Genomic DNA, 23,236 nt, shown 5'->3' on the forward strand with positions numbered 1-23,236 from the left:
TGCACACGTGTGTTTTGATGAGAAACACTGAATGTTTGTTTAAAACCCAGCAGGGCACCTTTAACTGAGCAAACTCCATCTGCTTATGAAGATCACGTGACATGATTGAAAGCTCCAGAACATCCAGACACGGCTCTCCCAGCTACATTGTCAGCCCAACTTTGAACTCCAACAACTACTTTGATTATAGATGAATGGTTGAAAACATTTGCTGAGTTTGAATTCAAACAACTGAAGAGTTGCTGCTTTTCTCCGTTTTTTATTGTCTTTGTTAATGTCTTTGTCTTTTGGACAGTCTTTTAATCAAGAAGTAAGAAACAGAAACAAAAACACAATCATTATTAATGAAAAGAATTATTATTTGCAGCCATCGATGAAAACATTGTAGTAAAAGTTTTAGGTTAAGGCAAAGGCACCTCTTCAAATGTGATCTGCACATAAGGAGGCTTCATCGGCAGATGCCAGTACTCAAAGTTGTAGTAGAGGTAGAAGCTCTTATCCAACACCACCTTTTTGTAAGCCTCCAACAGACTGATGGCAAAGTCTATAAATGACTGGTGTGGTCTGAATGTGTGGTAAAATTTATAGATGTCCACTGCCAGGTTCTTCAGAGCAGGCTGTCCAAATATGGCGCTGTCGTTGCCGAGGAAGGTGGGCTCTCCGCTGTACAGGTAGATCTTGGTGTAATTGGTTTGAGTTCTGCTGGACAGTTTGGCTCCCAGCTCAGTCAGTTTCCTGTATGTGCGGTGGACAAACTGGGAACAGTCGTAGGACTCGAACCACACGGTGGCATTGGGGCTGGGATCAGAGCGAACTGTCCATGTCTCATAGTAGATCCCAGTCTCGTTGTCATCCTGGACCCACTGCGCCATGTCATTGAACTGGGTTCCTGGTCAAGGAAAGAATAAAAACATTGAAAGTATAAAATTCTGTTTATATTTTCTGTTGGCCTCTATGAGCAAAGCTCCATGATTACAAGTCTTACCTGTGATCTCTCCCAGTTTCTCCAAGGTGCCATTTTGTGACCAGTGTAAGTCATCGATGCCTTCAAAGAAGCAGGCGGCTCCCTGGTTGCACCAGAAAGGTGCCGGCACCTCCGGTCTGAGGTGAGGGAAGGTGCAGTTACCCAGCTGAAAGAGCTCGTACCACTCCATGGTGTAGTTGGCCCCAGTGTCTGAGCTGCTGAACCCAATGGCATCATGCATGATATGCTGTGAATCAGAGACATTACAGAGGCTCTCTGTCAGTGAAGGGTGTGCAGCTGTGTTTCCATAAATAAAGTCACAAGTTGCACTTCCATTTCAACAGCCTGTGTCAGATATGACCTGTTTTACCATCTGCAGCAACACAGACGTATCATCATCTCAGTTTAAGAGGATATAATTGAATCTAAATATCAACAACACAAAGAAAATCTGTGCTAAAGATGGTATTTAAATCAAGAGGTTTAATGTACTTACAAATTTCCCCAGCAAATCTCCATACTTGAATTCCCACACAGGTGTTTGCAGTCGGTAAACTGAGATGACGTCGCTGTCTCTCATGTAGGGGATGCGTCCATCTCGGTCTCCAGTGGGACAGAATGGGTAGAGAGCTTCACAGTAAGAGTCCGCAGCAGGCCGGTGATCAAACCGTCTGTTGATGACACGAGGAAAGCCGGCCATGTCAGCACAAAAGGAGAGTTTATACCACAGCAAAAGCTTTTCTGTAACACGATTAGCCACCATTAAGTCTCTGTGGTCCCTTTTCAGTTCAGATTAGACCACCTCTTATCCAATAAGGTCTTAAATAATTCCATGAAAATGTTTCAGAAATCTGAAAAATGCCAATAATTAGTCCCTGCAGTCCATATGATGCATTCCAGGTTTGATCAATTCCAGCATTTCATGAAACTTGAACACCCTCAGGAAAGATTTGGAAGTTAAAAAGAGGTGACTTAGGTAAAATGATGTCTCTGTCTCCTCTTAAAATTCATTACATAGATTAAGAAATGTTAACGTGATTTCTGCTGTTCAGTAAAGACTGCACTGTATCAATCAACCAATCATCCTTACTGTCATTACCTTCAAAATAAGAAACAATACTTAGAACTGTGGTCTTTAGTACTGTTGTTGCACAAAATACTACGATATCAAGTTGAAGACTCGGTGCATCTCACGTCTCTAAAATGACATTTGTCATATGTTCATAAAGCGAGATGGTCCAAAGCCCAGAGTTTCCAAAGTCATGTGAACGCACCAGCAATAACTCGGTTAACTGGTTTCAGATCAGCTAAAGGTGCGCTGTTACTGAGTTCGTGAATGTCACTCGTGTTTGAAATTCACACTTCACAGATGAAGTAAAACAAAACATCGACATTTGGCTTGACTTGGAGAGAAACGAAGAAGATAATAAACCATGACACTTTTTATCTCCTATCTGTCACATGACTCCACGCTCCAGAGCAGAATGAGCATGGAGAGTTTACCGTCTTCATACCTGTAGGGGACGGGCCACTGCTGCTGTCCACCATCCCTGAGCTGAGCGACAACATGAAGACAGAGAAGCAGCTTTAAACACACAACAGCCTCCGCGTGAGTCATGCTGCAGATTCAAAAACAGACGAAAAGGCCGAAGATAGGAAGTTACTCTTCGCATGATCCTTCCTCTCTGAACCCACTTCCTCAGTACAGGTCACATGGTTTTGTTGATGATACGCAATCACATGACAAGAGTTACTCGTCAACTTTACGTTGTGCAAAATGTGGAAATAAGTTTAGAAATAAATGTATGTATGTATAAATGAATTAATAAAGAAATAAATCGGAGAAATATACTATATATTTATTCATTCATTTATTTATTTTATCAACATTTTTATTTTAGCAGTTTATTCTTAATTTATCGTGCTTTTGCCTTTTATTTACCTGTTTTTAACTATCTATTTCTCATGTCACTTTTTTTAATAATTAAAAAAAAAAAAATAGATAACAAAAAACAAAGCAAACATACAAAAAAATTATCCCTAATTTGAATTCTGATGAAATGTTTAACTAAGCAAAAGAACTACCTGTCCAAATAAATACAATTTAATTTCATATCAAATTAAATTGATCAATATTTATTGGTTTTATGGATCAGTTCCAACTTATTAAATTACTGCAGAAGTTATACATGTTACATTTTATTCTTTTTGAGCAAGTCACATTTTTTATTTTCATTTTTAGTTTTAAAATCTATTTCAAAAAACCCATCCAACCCACCAAACACAAGAGCCTTTTCAGAATCTGCACCTAAATGATCCCTCTTCATATTATTTGATTTTACAAAGCATGTCACTAGAGCAAATCACATTAAGTTCTGAGAAAACATCAAACGAAAAGCTGAAACTAGAAGAAAGTAGGGAAGAAGAAGAAGAAGAAGAAGAAGAAGAAGAAGAAGAAGAAGAAGAAGAAGAAGAAGAACTTAACGCGGTGAAGCTGCAGTGCTCCTTTGTATACAGTAGATGGCGCCAACGGTCCGAGACGCCTGATTCAAACCACCGTTCAGCCCCGAAGAAGAAGACAGCGTCCGTCCTCTCCGCTGACAGGCCGCCATGCTCACCCTGCTGCACCACTGTGGTCGTAAGTTGGTGACTGTCAGGACAGTTCAGGCATTAAACAAAAGTTACTACACGACGCAGATGGGGAAGCGCGTGGCCGTGGTGTTGGCGGGCTGCGGAGTTTACGATGGCAGTGAGATCCACGAAGCCTCCGCTGTTTTGGTCCACCTGAGCAGAGGAGGTGCAAATGTAAGTTAGACAGCTCTGCTCGGCAGGTGCTGCTGATACTGCGTGCTGTGTCGTGTGTGTGAGAGAAACAGACAGTCTGCAGCCTCTCATCACTGGTGTAATGTGACCATAGAGGAGGACAGTCACTGCTTTACTGTCAAAGAGTTACACACTCATGGTGGCCTGCACACAAACTGCCATCCACACTGATGCACTGATTAAGTTACACATATTTTATGCTTTTCAACGATAAGTTCACATTTTTCCTGTTGGTGTTGAAGCAATACACACATGCCCACATGTACATCAGTCATTGTAATTGTACCTCCTGACCATACTGACCCTGAAGAGTTCCCGTCTCACTGTTATTCCAGTGATGTTACTGTCCTTCTGCCACAGCTCAGCAAGGACACACTTTCCAGGAAAGAGTTTATACTTTCTGTCGCTGTTTTTATGTTCATTTGTTAATTATCTGTCTTTTTTTATGTCAAGGACTTAGTGCAAGTCATTTATTTACTGTAAAACACTTTGAGCTGCAGTGTGAAAGGTGCTATACAAGTAAAGTTTATTATTGTTGTTGTAAAAACTTGAATTGACTAACTGAGAGTGTTGACTCCTCATTTTAGTTCTAGTGCTTAAACGGTAATAGAATTTATCAATTCTGTTGATAGCTTGTTGACTTCAATTGTAATCATTTCTTATTCGTAAGTTATTTATTCAGCAAAAATGCAAAATGTTCTCTGGGTCCAGCTGCTCCAATGAGAGAATTGGCTCCCCCCCACCCCATTTTAAATGTCTTTGTTCATTAGCTAACATGTGATGGCTATTTTTTTCCTCTTAATTCAAATTTTATAGTTTCTAGGAGCTAAAGATCAGTTGTGGTCTGAAAGGGTGTTTGGTATATTTTTTTTATATTCGTGAAATGAGAGTCCTCACCTTTGCTTTTTCCACTGCAGGTGAACATGTTTGCCCCCAACATTGACCAGATGCATGTGGTGAATCACCTGAAAGGCGAGCCGTCTGAGGAGAAGAGAAATGTGTTGGTGGAGAGCGCAAGACTGGCCCGTGGAAACATCCAGGACCTGTCTAAACTCAGTGTCAAGGACCATGACGCCATTATATTCCCAGGTTTGGTCACAACAGCCCCACAGCCTGCTCCCTTACTCATCTCATCTTGTGTTATTGTGTGATTCCTTTGTTGATTCTGTCAGACTGTAACGTTTTTGCTGTGTCTTGTAGGTGGTTTTGGGGCAGCGAAGAACCTCTGTACATGGGCCGTACAGGGGAAGGACTGCTCTGTGAATGACGAGGTCAAGGCCGTGCTGCAGGCGTTCCACGGAGAGGGCAAACCCATCGGCCTCTGCTGCATCTCACCCGTCCTGGCTGCCAAGGTGTTCCCTGGCTGTGAGGTCACCGTCGGCGTCGAGAAGGATGATAAGTGAGTCTAACCCGCCTGAGCACGTACTGTTTTTTGTATGTGACAAATTCATGCAGCTAAACATTGTGCGTTTGCTCTCAGGTACCCCGACACCACTGGCACTGCAGCGGCCATAGGCGAGTTGGGCTGCAAGCATGTGAGTAAGAGTGTCAGCGAGAGCCACGTGGACGGGAAGAACAAGCTGGTCACCACCTCTGCCTTCATGTGCAACGCCCCGATACACGAGATATTCGACGGAATCGGAGCGATGGTGCAGGACGTGCTGAAACTGGCTTGATTCTACCGGCGCTCAAAAGAAAGGGGAAACGGAAAGAAAAGAATGGGGGGATGTCGTTTCAGTGAGCGTAACAGTGGCTGCCTGCTGAACTGAGATGAATAGAAAGTTATGTTAAAGTAACTCCCTGATCAGAATCACTTCCAGATACATTTGTTGTAGTAATGTGCACTATGCTCTGATTTATTTAGCTAAAGTCTGTGTTTGACTCAATCTTACTGGGTTGTGCTCTGTAGCAGTGGATCAGTCTCATGATGCCACAGTTGATCACATTATAGAAAAGCAGCAGCTGGTGTGGTGTAAAAAAAAAAAAGCAATAAAACATAAAAGTTCATCTTTCAGTTCACTTTATTTCCAGTATAAAATATTTACATTATGATATTCTTGTGCAGGTTTAAAATGTGAAATGACTTCACACACGTTAACACCCTTTGTCTTCATCAAACAATCACAGAAACCTTGAGCTGCATGATTACTCGTGTTGACTGCTTGTCATCCTCAGATATGAACCCAAGGCTGAGCTGTCTCTCACTCTCTCCATGTTTCCTATCACATCAATCACGCCCTCCACCCCCTCTGTGCACAGCACTGTTGAAGCATGACTGCTGAACTTCTCCACTAAGTCCTCTTGACTCAGCGGCTTCCTCCAGTGGCCGTAAAAGGTATCACATCTGGCCACAAAACTCTGCCCCTGATCTGTTTCTACCTCCACCTCGCAGTACATCTTGTCAAAGCTGGGCAGGTTAACTTCGGGGGTCTCCACCTTGACTTTGGACAAGAGTTCCTTCAGAGCGGGCCGGTTAATCTGAGCTTCACTGTAGGAAGACACCGTCACTTTGTTGTCCAGCAGGGCGGAGCAGGCGTTGAACTGGAATGAGTGCCTGGCTTGGTGCTCTGTGGTGGGTAAGGGGCAGTTGACGTACTTGGATGGAGGCACTCGAAGTGTGATCTGCCTGATCTGGCTGAGGTCAAAGTTCCCGACTGTGTTTTCAAGCTTTGCGCGGGCTGCCAGCGCCGCATCCACAACCCAGTGCATCCCCAGATGAGCAGGGATGCGCTTGAAGGCCACGTCCTGATCTTCCAGAATCCACTTAAAGTCACTAGAATCTGGCATCGCTGAAGGACTGTAGTCCCTGTAGTAAACCCTGAACCCGCAGTCCATATCCAGGATGGCTGGATTGCCCTCCAGACCCATCTGGGCCAGCTGAGCGGCCTCCAGGCCTCTCCGAGCAGCATTTCCAATATGGAGAGGTTTGGTTTGTGTGGCCGCGTTGGCCAAGGGGGCCCCAGCAGAGGAGGCTGCGATAGCCAGAGCGTGACTACACTGTGCAGGGGACAGACCCAGGAGCTTAGCCGAGGCTGCAGCACTACCCATCACCCCGACAACGCTGGGAGGGTGGAATCTGAGAGCGTCGGGAGAGATGACCAAACGTTAGGATCTATGTGATTGTTTAAAGTTGTTAGAGCTGAAATGATTAGCTGATTAATCGATTGGCTGGCTTATTATAATAATCATTAGCTGGTGCATGAGTTCTGATAATGTTCTTCCTCTTTTTTTCACACAGATTTCTACTTTTTTGCCCGACGTTTAAGACGTCTGTCTAATGGAAGATTACAGCATTCCAAAATTCTGTTTGGAAAAACTTCACAGCAGCTTGCTTTTTTAAATAATCCACATACTTTGCTGTGAATTTTTTTTTGATTGGAACTACTTTCTGCTGAAAACTGCTGACAGTGAGGTGTATGGATTATTGAGATAGGGACACTTTCTGGAGACAGACGTTGCCAGCTGAGTTCTTTAAATGTAATATTTCAGCGCTTTAAGAACCACAAACTATAATCCACTCATCAGCTCCACCTCCATCTGCATGGCTAGATACTACACCACTAGATGTAGGTGTTGCACTTGTAATTTGGGTGAATCAACCCTTTAACACTCAACTATTTCCAGAGTACATTAACTTAAAGTTGGACTAAAGATCTGTGCATTAACTTGGTCCAGAACACTCTGATGTTGGTTAATATCATGAACTGTCTCACCTTTCAGGGATGTTGTAGGCCTCTCTGGAGAACCTCATGAGTCTGCCCTGCACCTCGATGCCAACATTGAAGGCCAGCAGCAGGTCTAGACCAGAGGGCCGGCTGGGCAGTGACTCTGTGAGGGCCTGCAGGGCCGGTAGCACAGCTCCTGAGGGATGAGTAGCAGGGTGCCAAGTATCGTCAAAGTCCATGGAGTGAACCTGTTACCAGACGTGAAAGAATCGATCACCAGAAGTTCAACCGGCCACCATATCGTGTTTATATTTGCTATATATTATCATCCATCTATTTGACGGAGCTTACCGCGATGCCATTGACAAATGCAGCGTAATGAGGAGGAAGAGTTATCTGTGATTTGCCCCAAACACTGCTCCTCTCGACAGACGTGAACGACTGCAATCAGACAAATTAACATGAGGATACATGTGCATTTAATTATAGATGTTCAGCGGAGACATTTCCCAATTTCCAGCAAACAGAATAATGAACAAATAGCAGCATAAAAGGGATTAGATCAACTAATAGGCTTATTGAAAAAGTACAGGAAGTGGACTATTAATGTAAACAAGGAAATGAGTCACAAACAGTGCACAATAGTGGGTCAGACCGATTCAATTAGTAGTGCTTGTCAGGTGTAAAAGAACTTTAACAATCAGTGACTAAGTATTTCAGTTTAATATCAACACAGACAACTTCAAATAAAGAAAGACTTGGTGATGGTCACACACTGGCACTCAGGGATATAGTGGATATATAAAGGTATGGGAAGCAGTTCACTGTACCTGACTGTACTTGAGAGCCTTGTTGAAGACAGCTGTCCTGGTTCCTAACAGGCCAACACCCAGGGTGTCCAGCATCATCCTTTTGCTCCGGTTAATCACACCATCTGTCAGCCGCGTGGTGTTGAGGGCATGGATAGCAGCTCCAAAGCTCTCTGTAATACCCTGGAAAGGTGAAACTCTGCAATGTGAACCTCTCCACAGACAGTACATTTGTAAAGGATCAAACCAGGCAAAGAAGTTAAAATATGCAGCATCTATTTGTCTCTAAATGTGAAAATGCTCTTTAAAAATCCAATCTAATTTAGTGAAATACTGAGAAACTCTAATCAAAAAAATGTCTAAATATGAAAAAAAAAACAAAAAAAAACAAACAGCAATACCTTGCGTAGCATTGTTGCAGATCAACAATGTCTTCAAGTGACAAAACATCCAAGTACATTCGTCTTTTATAGTGATTTCACTCTCCGAAGGCTGGTCTTCCAAATTTCCAAAGTGGCAAAAAAACCACCATGATGAGAAGTAGGCACTTTCACAATGACTGGACAGCGTCCTTGATCCATTTTTCCTGACTTTAAACATACTGGAATCTCTCGTTTTTGCTTTGTTTTAATTACAAATGCTGGAGCTCCAAAGCTAAATGTAGCTTCAGATATTAAAGAAGTTTAAACCACCCTGGTTGTCTCTGAGACAGAAAGGTTAAAGCTTATTTAAAAAAAAAGAAAAAAAGAAAAAAAAAGCACACCATAAAGTCATCACAGTGAACCCACGCCTGTGTTTTTGTTGCCTGTAGCAAGCCTCCTAACTTCCACTCTCAGTTTCTTTTTGACATGACAAACGATGGAAATTCATCTCTCTGCAATGGGAAGTTTTGGACAGGGAAATGACCCATTTCAACCAAATCACTCATGATAATCACATGACAAAGAGATGTCTGTGTTCAAACTGCTGGGGAAAAAAAAGGGAGAACAATCCAGCTGTGGTGTTAAAAAAAGTCAATGGTGACAAAACAGCCATAGGCTGGTAAATGAGGAGGATCAGAGTGAGGCTGTCAGCGCATATGACTGTAGAAGCAGCTGATTACTGGAATTTGCCAAAATGACAACATTTAAATGGCTCTTATGAGCAGTGACAGAGGTCATCAGAACTGTTCTGTGTTGTTGATAATGTTATGCAGTTTATATAAAAATACAGTAATACACCAAATATCACATAAATGGATGCACAGTAATTTACTGGCTAGCAGAGGTGGTGTTTCCGTGTGTCTCTGTGTGTATAATGGGTATCAAAACTTTGTCCCAGTTCTGAGGGATCCCTCCTGTCTGTCCCCACAGTCACAGAATGAGAAGTTCTCTCCTATCTGTGCACAAAAAGCCGGTCTCCTCACAGTTAAACGTTACATTATAGGGCTCAGACTGGGCTTCTGGTGAGGGGCAGAGTTAAGTGAAGGGTTGGTTTGTTAGGCTCATAGTGGTTGTGGTTTGTCTTGAGTAAGACTTCAGGGAATGAATGTCAGGCAGAAGTTGATGCAACGTCTCCTTTGGCGATAAAAGGAGAGTCCCTGCTGCAGCGAGAGTCCCTGCTGCAGCGAGCTGACTGCAAGCACCAGTTTGAATTTTAAACTCTGAGAGTGAGCATTACTGGCAGAACTCACTTCTTCAAAGGGCTGTTTCAGGGTTAAGACTCTCTCTCCCCTTTCTCTCTCTCTCTCTGTGTGTGTGTGTGTGTGTGTGTGTGTGTGTGTGTGTGTTAGACAGCTGCATTTCCATCAGAGTTGCAATGGGTGTCACTCTTTCCATATTTTCCAGCCATTTCTTGATTTCAAGGCTGGAATCACTCTCAGCAGCTGTGAGGTTTCTGATTTTGTGTCTTCTGTGAGAATATGTAAAAATTCTAATGTAACAGAGTTGTTTTTTTTTTTTCTTTCCTTGATTAAACAGTCATCGGGGGTAAACTACATTTATATTTATACCAAACAGGGCAGGAGAAGAAGCAATTGCATATAATCAAACGTGGATGCTTGCTTCAAGTGAGGCTGGAGGACCACATATGGATTTGCTCTGCATTTCTCTCTGACACACACACACACACACACACACACACACACACGCACGCACGCACACAGAGAGGAGGAGAGAGCACAGGCTCTCACGCGGGGCCGCTTACAGTTTGGGCAGGACAGTCATTTTATAGTTAAATGTCAGTTTAGCAGACAAACCCCCTCCCATCACGCACGCGCCCTCACGCACGTGGCAAGCCAAGGCTTCATAAACAAGGCGCTGCCGGTGTGTTGCTCAGTGTTCCCACTGATCCCACATCAGTGCAGAAGATGGCTCTGGCCGACACGGAGCGCGGAGTGTCCACCTGCGGAGACTCGGGCTCCCCGTTTTCAGAGATTATCGAGCTGAATGTCGGCGGCCAGGTTTACGTTACCAGACATAAAACTCTCATCGCCGTGCCAGACTCGCTGCTGTGGAACATGTTCAGCAAGAAGTCACCCAAGGAGTTGGCGAGAGACAGCAAGGGGCGCTTCTTCCTGGACAGGGACGGGTTCTTGTTCCGCTACATCTTAGATTATCTCCGAGACCTCAACTTGGTCCTGCCGGACTACTTCCCCGAGAAAAGTCGACTGCAGAGGGAGGCTGACTTTTTCCAGCTGCGGGACCTTGCCAAACGCCTCAGCCCCCGGGTGAGTAAGGACAACTCAATCAGCGAGGAGATTAGCCAGAGTGACACGGAGGAAGGCGCGCAGCAGTGCGGCTCCTCCGGCGGCGTGGAGACTTTACGCACCATGTCGGTCAGCGGGGCCATGCGCTCCCCATCACTGGACTCCAGAAAGTCGGGCTATATCACGGTGGGATACCGCGGTTCGTACACCATTGGCAGAGACATCCAAACCGACGCCAAATTCAGGAGAGTGGCGCGCATCACGGTTTGCGGGAAGACGTCTCTGGCCAAAGAAGTGTTTGGGGACACGCTGAATGAGAGCAGAGACCCGGACAGGCCCCCGGAGAGATACACGTCCCGCTACTATCTGAAGTATAATTTTCTAGAGCAGGCGTTTGACAAGCTGACAGAGGCGGGCTTCCACATGGTGGCCTGCAGCTCCACAGGCACCTGCGCCTACACCAGCAATGATCCAAACGAGGACAAAATCTGGACAAGCTACACTGAATATGTCTTCTGTCGGGAATAACAAACACAAACATGTCGGGTTGATGTAAATAGACATTTCATAATATACAGGGGATGTCTTTAGGAAGTATTGCATTTTCTGTGTTGAATGGCGAGTGACTGCAAACGTATTGCTCCATAGTATTATCTCTTCTGTGGTTAAACCAGAGACACAAAATGCCCCAAAGGAGATCCTCCACAAACGAGTCTGATGGGAGAAGATTCAGAAATTTGGATATTCAGAGTAAGCGGAGCATCATTTGAGTCGACACACCCATCCAGAGCTCCTACTGCGTGGAAAACACCAACAAAATGCCACCATCTCCATCTCTTAGATCTGCATGTGAATGTTTCAGTCATATCTGACTCAGTGCTGTGTGAACTGAGCAGGATCCAAGAACAGACAAGCAGCAATTAGTATTCAGTGTCATTGTAACTTCTAGGCTTGCTTGATCACATGTTTGGCCAAGTTTTGTATTATCTAGTAGGTTCTTCTAGCAGTTCTATCACTGACATGACTGTAAGTGTATGTGCTTGCTTGGTAGAGTTGTATTTGTTAAACCTGTTGAGATGAAATAAAATCTTCTACTCTGCCATTCTCAGCCCTTTGCCAGTCATCCTATCGTCTTCTTAACATCCGCACAAAGTGCACAGAACGACAAAGTAGTGGCATTCATCTGCCTCCAGCCTTTTAAACTGTACTCAGTGGGGAATCAAAGAGTCAGCCTCAAAGAGAGATGCCCTACCCAGGAACCTCAGGCCGTCATGCCACTGAAGCTGCCAGCTCAACAAACTCTGTCACACTGTTTCAACCCAGAAGAAGCTACACAGGACTGAAATATGAGTGGCAGCAATGTGTCTGTACTTGTCACTGTGTTTACGTCTGACTTACAGAAACCCTGACCCTGACCACGGCTCTGACTAGTCTGTCCCTCGCATTTCAAAGCATTGTGTCTATTTTCTATTCAACTTCGCCCTGTTATTAAATGACACAGGCAGAAAACCGCCACATCTGAATATAGTTAGCATGTAAATATTCCAGGAGGATCCGTTTCCACCTATCTATTTTGTCACACAAATTCAGATGCATGCCGTGTGGATGCAAATAGTGCAGCTGTGCACACATGATGTCATTATCATTTCAAGTGTAAATAATGAAAGGGTCCAGCTGCACACAAATAGGAGGGTCCAGTCTGCCAGGGACTCTGGATGAATGGAGAGTGGGTTGGTGCACCTCTGCTGGGAGAATTATTTGACTGCGCAGTGTACCGCCAGCCCTGGATTATGTTCTTCATTCAGACATGAAAAACATGGCCTTACATTTGCAGCCACTGGTGGGATTATAGCACACCAAGGGGCTGATAGACCGGGGGCAGTGACGTAACCTCTGTGGGGGTCCGGTGACATCCTCCCAGAGGGAACATCTTTGGGTTTTCGTGTGCTAAATACATCAGTCTGGTTCAATTTGTCCTGACAGGAACAAAACAGACATGAGCAACAGTCATCTGTTCAGGGATCATAGTGGACACATAAATGACTCAAAGTAGGTTTAAAAACTGGTCATTTTTATCAAGAAGCCTTTTTCAGTTAAGACAGCTACAGCAGGAAAAGCACAGGTGTAAAAAATAATCTAATGATGGCTGAATTCCACTTAGATGGCTCTGTCTCAGGATACTAGTGTTGGGCACTGTCACAGGGTCATGGCTCACTGGGATACTTGAATAGAACAGAGCCATTGTTAATATCATTAGTAACTGTCATGATACCAGAATTTAAACCTCCCATTCACACATTCTTATGTTCTTTTTAATGCTTTCAACATTATTTATTTCTTTTTTTCCCCCCTCTTATGTTGCTCCACGTGTGAACACAGTACAGTGGTTGAATGACAGCCACAGATTGAGGATCAGCTGATTTTCTTCCCCTTTTATTCATCTGTGCAGCCTTAAATTGAAAATCTGACTGTAGTTTTTTATGATACTGTTGAATGCATAATAGCCCTGCAATCGGCTGGCGACCGGTTCAGGGTGTACCCCGCCTCTCGCCCATTGCTAGCTGGGATAGGCTCCAGCCCCCCGCAACCCCGAAATGGGATGCGCGGGTATAGAAGATGAATGAATGAATGAATGAATGCATAATTAACTAATTAAAGAAAGTGTGGAAGTTCAGATACGTTTGACAACCTCAGTAACACCTGTGCTTTTCTCTTCAGTGACAAATTGAAACACCTGGTGTGAAAAAGGCCTAAATTGGTAGCTGCTACCTCTAAAAACACTGAAGTTGGCTTCCTTTATAAACACATTAACAGTAGGTCAGCAAGTAACTTAAAAATGGACCTGAGAAACACTGTAAATTTGGGCTTGGGCCTCTGACAAGAACTTTTAAAAACAGTACATCAGTGGACAGAGAAGAGAAAGAATTGTTGTGCCCTGCAGCTTTGTGTCAGTGCTGGCCTAAATTGGATTTCCCGATACGTGTCGTGAGTCAAGCGAGGGGGTTTGGGGAAGCATGCTTTATTTAAAGACCTAGATTGGCTCTATTATTTGTTTCAGTATTTCAACAAACGTTGAGATTTACTGGTGGCTTCTTTGAGTCGGGCTCACAGAATGACACAGGCCGACATGCGACAGTGTAAATGAGTGGGCAGGTTTGACTGCGTGATCCAGATGGGTGACACGGCGCAGAAGCAGCAGCTGCAGTAACTGAGACGACTCCTCACAGACATCTGCAGTAATATCACCCTTGATAGACTCAAATGTATCTGGCAAGACAAATCAATAGCCAAGACATTGTCACACGCCTTCATATATGTAAATTATTCTTTGTGTATTGGGAAGGTCCAGACAGATAAACAGATAAAACAATCAGGACAAACACAAGATGTCTGATGAAATGCGTCCAAACAGTTCCATTTTTGATGGATTCAAAGGAATGAACACATGTTGTGATCTTGAGATTTGAATTTCAATAAGTTCCCTGCCAAACCTGGCATGGTCCAGCTCTCTGCAGACTTTGATAATATTCAAATCTGAAAACAGGCTCAAGAGCTTATATTACATTTCTTTGATGTTTACACACCAGACCAATAATTACTCTGCTGCTGTCTGGACCCGCTTTCATTGGCCCAAATGCAGGGAAACACCCTGGATCAGTCACCAGTCTGTCACAGATATCAACCTGCAAACAATCACTGACTCACACCCACACTGACACACACAGTACATCAGGACAATTTAGAGTCTCCGCTTGCACGTCTCTGGACTGTGGGAGGAAGCCCACTCGAACATGTGCAGCAAAAGCTGCCATTTACTGCGGAACACATCGTTCAAGCTGTTGCAACACATGCAGTTGCAATCTCATTGTGCACTTAAATGGAAACATTTCAGCCAGTTTAGGGAGAGCAGGTTTTTATACCTCCCGCGGGACGCTTGTTATCTGTAATTTAAAATTAAATGATAAGCAATCCCAAACGTGAGTCCGTTTAGATTAAAGACATTTGGGTTTTACTCATTTCCACTGCAGTTTTGCTCACATGTATCTTTACTCTCGTAATGCTTCATTCAGGGTAGACTTCTCTCTTCTTTTTAGTGGTAGTCAGAGATATTTAATGGGCAATTATTTGGATATACTAGTCACAGTATCTGGCAGCAAATGCATTGCTATGTGTATTTCTTATCGACCTGTACTGCTTAATAACTGCTCGAGAGGGAAAACAAAGAACACAGAGCAGAACAAGCAACATGACTGCAGTTGGTACTGATGCTGCTAATTGTGAGAAGAAATAAAGGAGTGATGGGAATGTTCTAACGTTATACTGCACATAGTATAATATATTAAACATGATTGAGTTACTCACAATTACTTATTGTTGCCATGGCTGTGCAACCTTTCAGTAAAGTGGAAATGCAATAAATGGGTTGGCAGGTTTTTCACAGTGAGTGATGATGGGATAACAAAGAACAAAAGACGGAAGCTGTGAGACAAAGTGAGTCAAGGACTGAAGGAAAACAGCAAGATTGAGAGAAAATTAGATTTTGGTTGTCAAACAGTGTCACTGTTCTCTCTATTCAAACATGTTTATGTCTATTTGTAATATTTGGTCTCCTCTCTTCCCCTCTGTGCGCATGCTCCACATGGAGCTCCCTGACATGAACCTCAGCACATCAGCACTGTTTGAATTCCATGCATGGGTCCAGGATGTGCATCAGCTTCCTGAGTTATTTTAGATCAAAGTCGGTTTCATTAGTGCATCACAACAGTGACTCCAGACCAAAGGCTTCATTATTCTAATTAAATTCTGAGTCAGAAATACATTTTGAACTTGACTTCACAACAGGGGACATGCATCAGTCAGTATTCTTAGGAGTATAACTCCCGCTGTTATGTGAAAGCACAACATTACAGTGTTATATGGGGTAAAAAGGCTCAGTGAGTATGGTGTTGGATGATCTAAACATTTTTAAGCACAGTAAAATGTGCTGCACTTTTTCAGAATGTTGACATCTTGTTAGAAAACTCCATCATCTACTTTTGCTGGCAGTGACAGTAGTTACACAAACACAGACGATGCACTTACGGTATAAAACCAGCACTGCTGTAGCGTGCTCTGTTGTTACGGTTGCTCCCTGCTTGAACTCTGGCAAATCAATCATTGCTGCTTGACATAAAACACATCACTACTGGTGCACCAGTGAGAGAATGCTGTCATAGACACCAGATTTAAAAAGTATTAGTGATAGTAAGGATTATTCGTGTGGTTCAGAGGGCAAAGGTGCAGCAGCTCGAGTCACTGTCGCCACCATGTGTGTATGTGCTCTCATTGGGATGAAAGACCTAAGTTACAAGCACAAACAAAATTATTAGATAAAATATGAGACAAATACGTCCTGCTGAGTCTTAGGTACGATGTTGCCATCAGATATACTGCTGATATTCTTGTAATGTCAGACTAAGCTTATCACACATATGGCAAATGATGCTGCTGACAGTGCATTGCACTGAAAATTGATTTTCATAAAAGTTTCTAATGTGCACGGCCCTTTTATTTTAGACTCCTTTCATTTTAGTCTTCTGCTAGATGATTGCAATTGTCATCATTTGCGATCAGCAGCATCCAGACTAATGTGATGCGTCCTGATCACCTGAGCTTACATGCTGCTCTATCCATTCATGGGGCCATTAAGCCTCCCACCTTTCATGCCAGCTGCGTTCTTTTGAAAATTACAGTCATCAAATAGAAAATGCTCTTTCCACTTGTATAAAAGCTGACTTGGGACCACTCGTCTCACATGGAGGCCTTTCATTTGAGTGTTCTCTGCATTTCTAGGGTTATTGCAAATCAGATGTTCTTTTAAGCAAGCGAGCCATTTGTTATCTCCTTGATGTTCTGAGCAGTTTTAATGCCTTTTGTGGCTGTGCCTGATTGCACATAGCCTGTTCTATATTTGATCCCTGCACCAAAAACTGGTAACGTTTTGTACAAAAAAGCAGTTTTGATCCTTTGCAAAATAATCTGAACTAAAATACTGCTTTTCTTTATTCATGAGGAGGCATATGTTTTTTCTTCTCCGCTGTGGGAACAGTAAGAAGTACAACATACTTTTAATGGCGTATGTAATGTCACATCATGTATAGTACAATGTTAGAAGTGTTTCTCTGTCCTAGCTGAATCTGGGAGGTTGTTACAGTTGTCTGAGTCACCCTGTGAGAGCAGAATTAGTCCACAATGACAGGGTTGCACGCATGCGGTCCAGTGGTATTCACATGAATTCAGAGGATTTGGTTTTTGCAGCCATTGGTCGAGTTTTGGGTTTTCCACATCTGGCTTGGTTTTGAGAAGACGCCTTTCTGCGTATAGGAGACCAAATTACATGGTGCAGTCGCATGAAAAATCACTCTGAAAGGGCGAAGTATCAAATTAGATGCTTACGTCTGCGTTCAGAAATAGGTTTGATTAATGTATTGATGTGTTTACTCTGGACAGAAGTGTAAAGCAGAATCAGTTGAAATTATGGGAATAATTGCAGCAACTGCTTTGTATGAACTCATACAGCACAATACAGGGTAATTACTGCACGATCAGGGAGCAGGCAATTAATTCTGAACAATTCATTTGTTTTCCTCAGAAAGTCCAACTTTAACAGCCTTTAACAGCTTCTCTCAAATGTTCCTTCAACAACAATCTCGGCGCAATTAAAGGACTGTACTCAATACATGTAATACATGGCAGGAATAATTTAAATTATAGGCTTGAACATGAACCACAGCATCTCGGGTTTCTTTTACAGCCTCCTCTTTAGCCATTAAAGTTCACTTGATAAACAACATTCACAATGTATCGAGTAAGTGCACTCCATTTTAAGTGATGTGAACTTAACATAAGAATCCTCACGCTGTTGTTTTTGTCTTATGAAAAGTATTTATGCAATAAAATTTGAAAGGATTTCCACTAGTTTCTCAGCTCTAGAGAAGAATAATGGCTCGACACAACCATTTCTGCAAGTCACTGGACTGAACCCTGACTGTGCTTTTGCCATTTCGTGTCGAGAGTTATAAGAGAAGATCACCACTCTCATGCCTATACAGCAAATACGGAGCTGGAGCCAGCAGCTGGTTAGCTTAGCTTAGCATAACAACTGAAAACTGGCTATTACAGCTGTAACTTCTCTTGTCTCTGCTGGTTGCCTGGCAGCTGCTCCTGGCCAAGCAATATTCCGAATAACCAAAGGAAAACATGGTGAACTGTGGTATCTATACTTTTTTTTTTTTTGTACAAATTACATATATTAGATTTTGTGACCTTTGGACCAAGCCAGGATAGATGTATCATTCACTTTCAAAAATGCAGAAGTATTCCTTGAAACCAAACTCAGTGGGATTCATTTGGTGTAAAGTAGCTAAACTAATTACTTAATCCATGTTGAGCCTGAGCTCTTGCACACTACACTGCAAATTGGATTTGGATCAATGAATGTATATTAGGACATTTAGAGATCATTTTATATTGTAGAAGTTTTCTGGAAAATACAAAAAGCATGCAGACAAAAAATGACCCTCTGCTGTAATGTGGTGGAGTTGACAAAGATTCAGATTATTCCTTTGGTACTGATTACAAATACTTTCAGTCATGTTATGCTGCCAAAGTCTTCTTAATTCCTTCTAAAGTGCAACCAACATTCAGAAGCTGGTTTTGGTTTTCATGCAAAGGAAGCACTTTGAGACATATCATTATTATGTGATTACGTTTTGTTTGAGTTTGCACATTTCTTCTTGGCCAGAATGCTGAGGACAGAAATTTCCTCAAAAGCCAACAGATTCAAACTGATTATTTGTGGTCTGAAATAAATGCAGTCCAACAACAATTTAGTCTAAAATACTCTGAGGACATTATTTGTATTTGCACATGTAAGATCTAACTTTGAAAGAAAAGCACAATCACAGCCCTGTCTCTTCCTATGAGGAGAATGCAATATATGAGGAGATACTGGTACTATTTCCATTTTAACGTGAATTCAAGTGTTTTTTTTCTTTTGGCAGGACTGCTGTTATCAATGTCCTCTCCACTAAAAATAGTCAGACTGAGCCGCAAGAGCTGTCATTCATAGAAAACCATGCATTGTTGAGTTATGTCTGAAGCCAGTGAACAATTCAAATCTGTCAGAAAGGGCCAATTTGTTGTACTTTTCTCTCAGTGCGTATCTCATATTTCTGCACAAACCTTTGTCCTCTTCTCTCTCGTTTTTTATTGAATGCCCATTCTCCCTTGTACTTTCAAATTAAAATGAGAAAACATAAAACATATAGTTTAAGGGAGCAAGGGTAGACCAATTAGGATCATCTTATCAATTTACTTTTCTTAACTCCCTCTAACGTCATCATCAAAACGAAAAGGCACAGGTGTTCTCCAACCTACAATAGATACAAGTCATTAAACATTAAGAGGATATGAGTCTCAAGGCTGCAAATAACAACAGCACTCTCAGAAGCTGATACAACCGCAGAGACAGCTGTGGTGTTCAGATAAAAGAAATAAATGTCTGTATCTGCCATATCAGATTCAAAGCAAGAATTGGTGGAAAAAAAAACATTATGTACACAGCATTTCACAAGTGATTTCATCCAGCTTTGAGCTGTGCTGCATTGCTCATCTGCACACTGGCTGTCTGACAATCCTCTTTTTGTAGCAGGAGAATAAACACTGGAGGAGTTGATGGAAGCCCCTACAGATATTATGTAACATGCTAAATCAATATCAGCCAACAGGGACACTATGGAGGTACATGATGCTTCTTTTGGGTGTTTTTTCCCTTTAATTTTTCCGCTTATACTAAAAGAGAAATAATAGTTCTCTCTGAGGAGCTGCATCACGCTGACAGACATGCAGGAGATATCCATCAGACCCAGCATTAACGGAGGGAAATGTCAGCAGCACAGAACTAAAGCATGAGCTGTGCAGGAAGTCCGTGGTGTGATATGTGTGATCACAGCAATGACTGTTCCCATGTTCAGGAGTGAGCACAGTGAGGATGTAGCGTGGAGAGCTATAGAAAAACTGGCTTAGCAAACACCAAACATCTAACATCTGCGGGACTCTTTTCTGACAGATGTCTGCCTTCTCTGCAGAACTTGTTTACAGGTTAAAGCTTGATTAGATAACTAGGTCGAATAATCTTCCTCTACTGCAAACAGCTTTTAATGTTCAGACATGGCATATGTGTAAAGGCAAATGAAAGTCTTCCTTTGTTCTGGAAATTAACATGACATGGCTTGTGTCGGTTACCAAGGATTTAAAAGCTTATCATCTGCCTTAAAATCCTGTCATGGACACACTTAAGCAAAAATGCAAATACATCAACTCATCAGCGTTGCAGTTTTTGATAGAGATGCAGAGAGACGAGTGTCTGTTTGACGGAAAATACAAATCAAATGTTCTGCCACTGGAGCTTCAACCTTGAGGCGAAGCTTAGACTGCATGCTCTGGCAAGCATCAGTGGAGTTATTTTGATGCTAGAAAAGCATCATGCCAGAGAACAACTTTTGAAAATATATTTTGGATGGCATGTTACATATAACTGCTGCAACAATCCTACAAAAGGCATGTGAGCATGCATTTCTGCCTTTTCAATGTCAACCTTCAAAAATCCCTTGCCCTTTTCACAAACAGTTCTGCAAACTCATTGGTTGGGATGCAACATGGTGAATGACAACAGCCTGTGCCTTTGAATCTGTCTGTGAATACCTATAAATGGTAGTGTGACCTGGGAAAGAATAACTGAAACACTTCATTGGGAGCTGTGGAGTTTATTTTCAGTGAATCCCACATCCCGTAAGTATTCACTAGCACACAAAATGTGCAATAATCCGCAACTGAGTATAGTGCCCAATAACATTTGTTCAAAACCTAGCTGTTTAAGGACATTTCTAAGCCTTTGAAAAAAAAGAAAAGGTCCGTGTCAGGCATTGTGAAACTAGGCCACCCTCATGAGAAGTGTGCTACTGGAACTAGACATAGATGCACTAGAGTAGAAAACCTGGAACCAAACAAGCAACCCTAGAGAGAAGGGGAACAGGAAGAGGATGTGGGATAACTGGATGCTTCGAAACCCAACATCTAGACTAACAATGAAACAACTGCTAGCTCAGTGTTCCATATCTGCAAACGGCAACTAGAGATTTGTGAGGTACGACAGCAATGCTACGGCAAGGGGGAGCCAGGACGACAGGTCAGAGGGGAGGTACGATGATCCTCCCAACACGCCGAGATTGGGTACCAAGCCCCACCAACCGGCAACTGACCTGAGATTGAAGATCATAGCTAAGCAAAGCACCCGGCACACCCAGACTTTGACTACTGTGTGATAAATTACCCTCTGAAAGTCTGCTTGAAGATGTGAATGCAGCAGTATGAACTATCCCTACTAGGACCATTACAGAGACCAATCAGCTGATGTGCACCTCAGCAACAGCAATTCTAGAGATGCTCATCTGTAAGATGAACAGCATGAACAGCCACAAGGAGCAATATGCCCCACGGAGAAGGAGGCTAGAAGGAAAGATCAAGTTAGTCAACTCTCAGAACTCCAGAAAGGTGTTTGGAAGACAAGCACTCCCAGGACGCACCAACAACGGGCCCTTACTAGATAATGTGAATACGTAATATGAAGTAAATATTTCTGTCATGATGAGAATGTATTTATATGCTTTTTATTTGAACAGTTGTTCAATTTCATCTACAAGCTGCTTTTTACATGGCCAGGTTGACCTGCTTGTTGTGTTACTTGCTTTACAATGTTTTACTGTTACCCTAGATGTTGTTTTGTGTCATATTTGTTGGAAATGTTTAAGAACAAAACAAAACATAACTAAATAAAATAAAATAAATGCTTCTGCATCATTTTGATTGAAGAGACTGTTTCCTTCCCTTTTGTAAAATGTTGACATTTTTTATTAGAAAGGATTCCAAAATTGAATTATACTTAATGAAAATCACTACATTTGGAACATAATTACATTGTCAAGTCCTGCCTATTATACTGTCAAGACTTCAGAGGGTTTCCTGACTCACCACACAAGGTGTTGGTTGTTATTCTCAAACAGAGCTGACCCGACTCTCAAAGAGAAACATTTAACTGTGCGTCAATCTTGGACATTAATGCAGAAGGCTCAGCAGTCTGCCATTTATATATTGACTCTGATTCAATATTTTCTCCTGTTTACGAAGACGTTTTTCACTCGGATCCCCCACAGTGCATCAGAAAAGCAGCCTGGCTCTGTCAGACCAGTGAACTGCCTGACTATGATAAAGTGCTGCTAAAACATTGATTGCCACATCTAAATCCCAAATGAAGCCATCACTAATGCATGGTTGTGTTTTACCAGCAGCCAAAACTAAAGTGTCAGAACTTTAATCTCTGCTAAGAGCTCATTATTATGTGACGTGGTAGCAGGTTGGAAGTCTTGTAAGTGACTGCTGTAAAAAAAAAAAAAAAAACATCTCTGTGGAAATGCCAGTAAGTTTAGAGGGTTGATCATGACGTGGCAGCGTCTCCTTCATCATTTCAACTGGATCAAATTCAAATGGTGGATTAGAGGAGATGGTGGGAAGTGAAAGATTTAAGAGCACTGGGAAAAAGCTGCCAGTTTAGATTTCACTCTTTATTGGAGGGGCTGCTGTGCCAAGAGCGCCAAAATTTCTAAATTATTTTATTTATTGACATGCTTGTTGACTATGAGTTTATTGCTCGGTGCATTAATTATCTTGAATCCAGGTTTAATGGCACGAGCTTTAGATGACTCATTAAGACGTTCCCTGGCTGTAAATAATTGTTTCTCACTGATGTTCGCAGATCACATTGTGGCTTGTGACAACAGTGCGACAGGTGGCCTGTGGAGTTGCACTCAGTACATTCCTTTTTCACCACCAAGCACTGATCACACTGAGACAGGTGACATTTAAACGACACTGCGGTCATTCAGGGAGACTTTTCTGGAAATGTAAAGGTCACATGGTGCCAGGGTGGCAGAAAATACCAACAATATGTCAGCTGCTTGTTTTTCAGGGAGGCAGTGATGACCTGACTATAGGTTCTTTTCTGTTGGTTGAATCTGGGTTGAAATCATTGTAGTTTCACTGTCAAACATCCTGGTAATAAAATAACTTGGTGGTTGCAAGATCAATATGAGTGGTCACAATATAATTAACAACACAGAATGTAGCAAAAAAACATCTATTTCTGCTGCATTTATGCCGGAATCAGCCTGCACAAAAGGACAATTGGGCATCT

General features: G+C 42.5%; 4 protein-coding genes across 4 annotated transcripts; 2 read left to right on the top strand and 2 right to left on the bottom strand.

Annotated features, from left to right (window-relative positions):
* Positions 1 to 243: 243 nt before the first annotated feature.
* cln5 (CLN5 lysosomal BMP synthase) lies at positions 244 to 2,668 on the bottom strand. Its single transcript, XM_076747126.1, has 4 exons — positions 2,479 to 2,668; positions 1,461 to 1,635; positions 986 to 1,211; positions 244 to 889 (listed from the first exon to the last, which is right to left on the bottom strand). Exons 1-4 carry the CDS (start codon positions 2,580 to 2,582, stop codon positions 402 to 404), a joined length of 993 nt encoding a protein of 330 aa, XP_076603241.1. The 5' UTR covers positions 2,583 to 2,668; the 3' UTR covers positions 244 to 401.
* An 867-nt stretch (positions 2,669 to 3,535) lies between these two features.
* LOC143330534 (glutamine amidotransferase-like class 1 domain-containing protein 3, mitochondrial) lies at positions 3,536 to 5,794 on the top strand. The gene is made up of 4 exons (XM_076747194.1): positions 3,536 to 3,769; positions 4,705 to 4,876; positions 4,988 to 5,186; positions 5,268 to 5,794. The coding sequence occupies exons 1-4, from the start codon at positions 3,575 to 3,577 to the stop codon at positions 5,461 to 5,463; spliced, it is 762 nt and encodes a 253-aa protein (XP_076603309.1). The 5' UTR covers positions 3,536 to 3,574; the 3' UTR covers positions 5,464 to 5,794.
* Positions 5,795 to 5,810: 16 nt separating this feature from the next.
* acod1 (aconitate decarboxylase 1) lies at positions 5,811 to 8,744 on the bottom strand. Its single transcript, XM_076747192.1, has 5 exons — positions 8,663 to 8,744; positions 8,283 to 8,444; positions 7,804 to 7,893; positions 7,501 to 7,700; positions 5,811 to 6,863 (listed from the first exon to the last, which is right to left on the bottom strand). Exons 1-5 carry the CDS (start codon positions 8,672 to 8,674, stop codon positions 5,933 to 5,935), a joined length of 1,395 nt encoding a protein of 464 aa, XP_076603307.1. The 5' UTR covers positions 8,675 to 8,744; the 3' UTR covers positions 5,811 to 5,932.
* Positions 8,745 to 10,278: 1,534 nt separating this feature from the next.
* Positions 10,279 to 12,055, top strand: kctd12.1 (potassium channel tetramerisation domain containing 12.1). Its single transcript, XM_076747193.1, has one exon. It carries the CDS (start codon positions 10,609 to 10,611, stop codon positions 11,473 to 11,475), a length of 867 nt encoding a protein of 288 aa, XP_076603308.1. The 5' UTR covers positions 10,279 to 10,608; the 3' UTR covers positions 11,476 to 12,055.
* The last annotated feature ends 11,181 nt before the right edge of the window (positions 12,056 to 23,236 follow it).

This window comes from Chaetodon auriga, chromosome 13 (assembly GCF_051107435.1).
Source record: "Chaetodon auriga isolate fChaAug3 chromosome 13, fChaAug3.hap1, whole genome shotgun sequence".
NCBI classification, from domain to species: Eukaryota; Metazoa; Chordata; class Actinopteri; order Chaetodontiformes; family Chaetodontidae; genus Chaetodon; species Chaetodon auriga.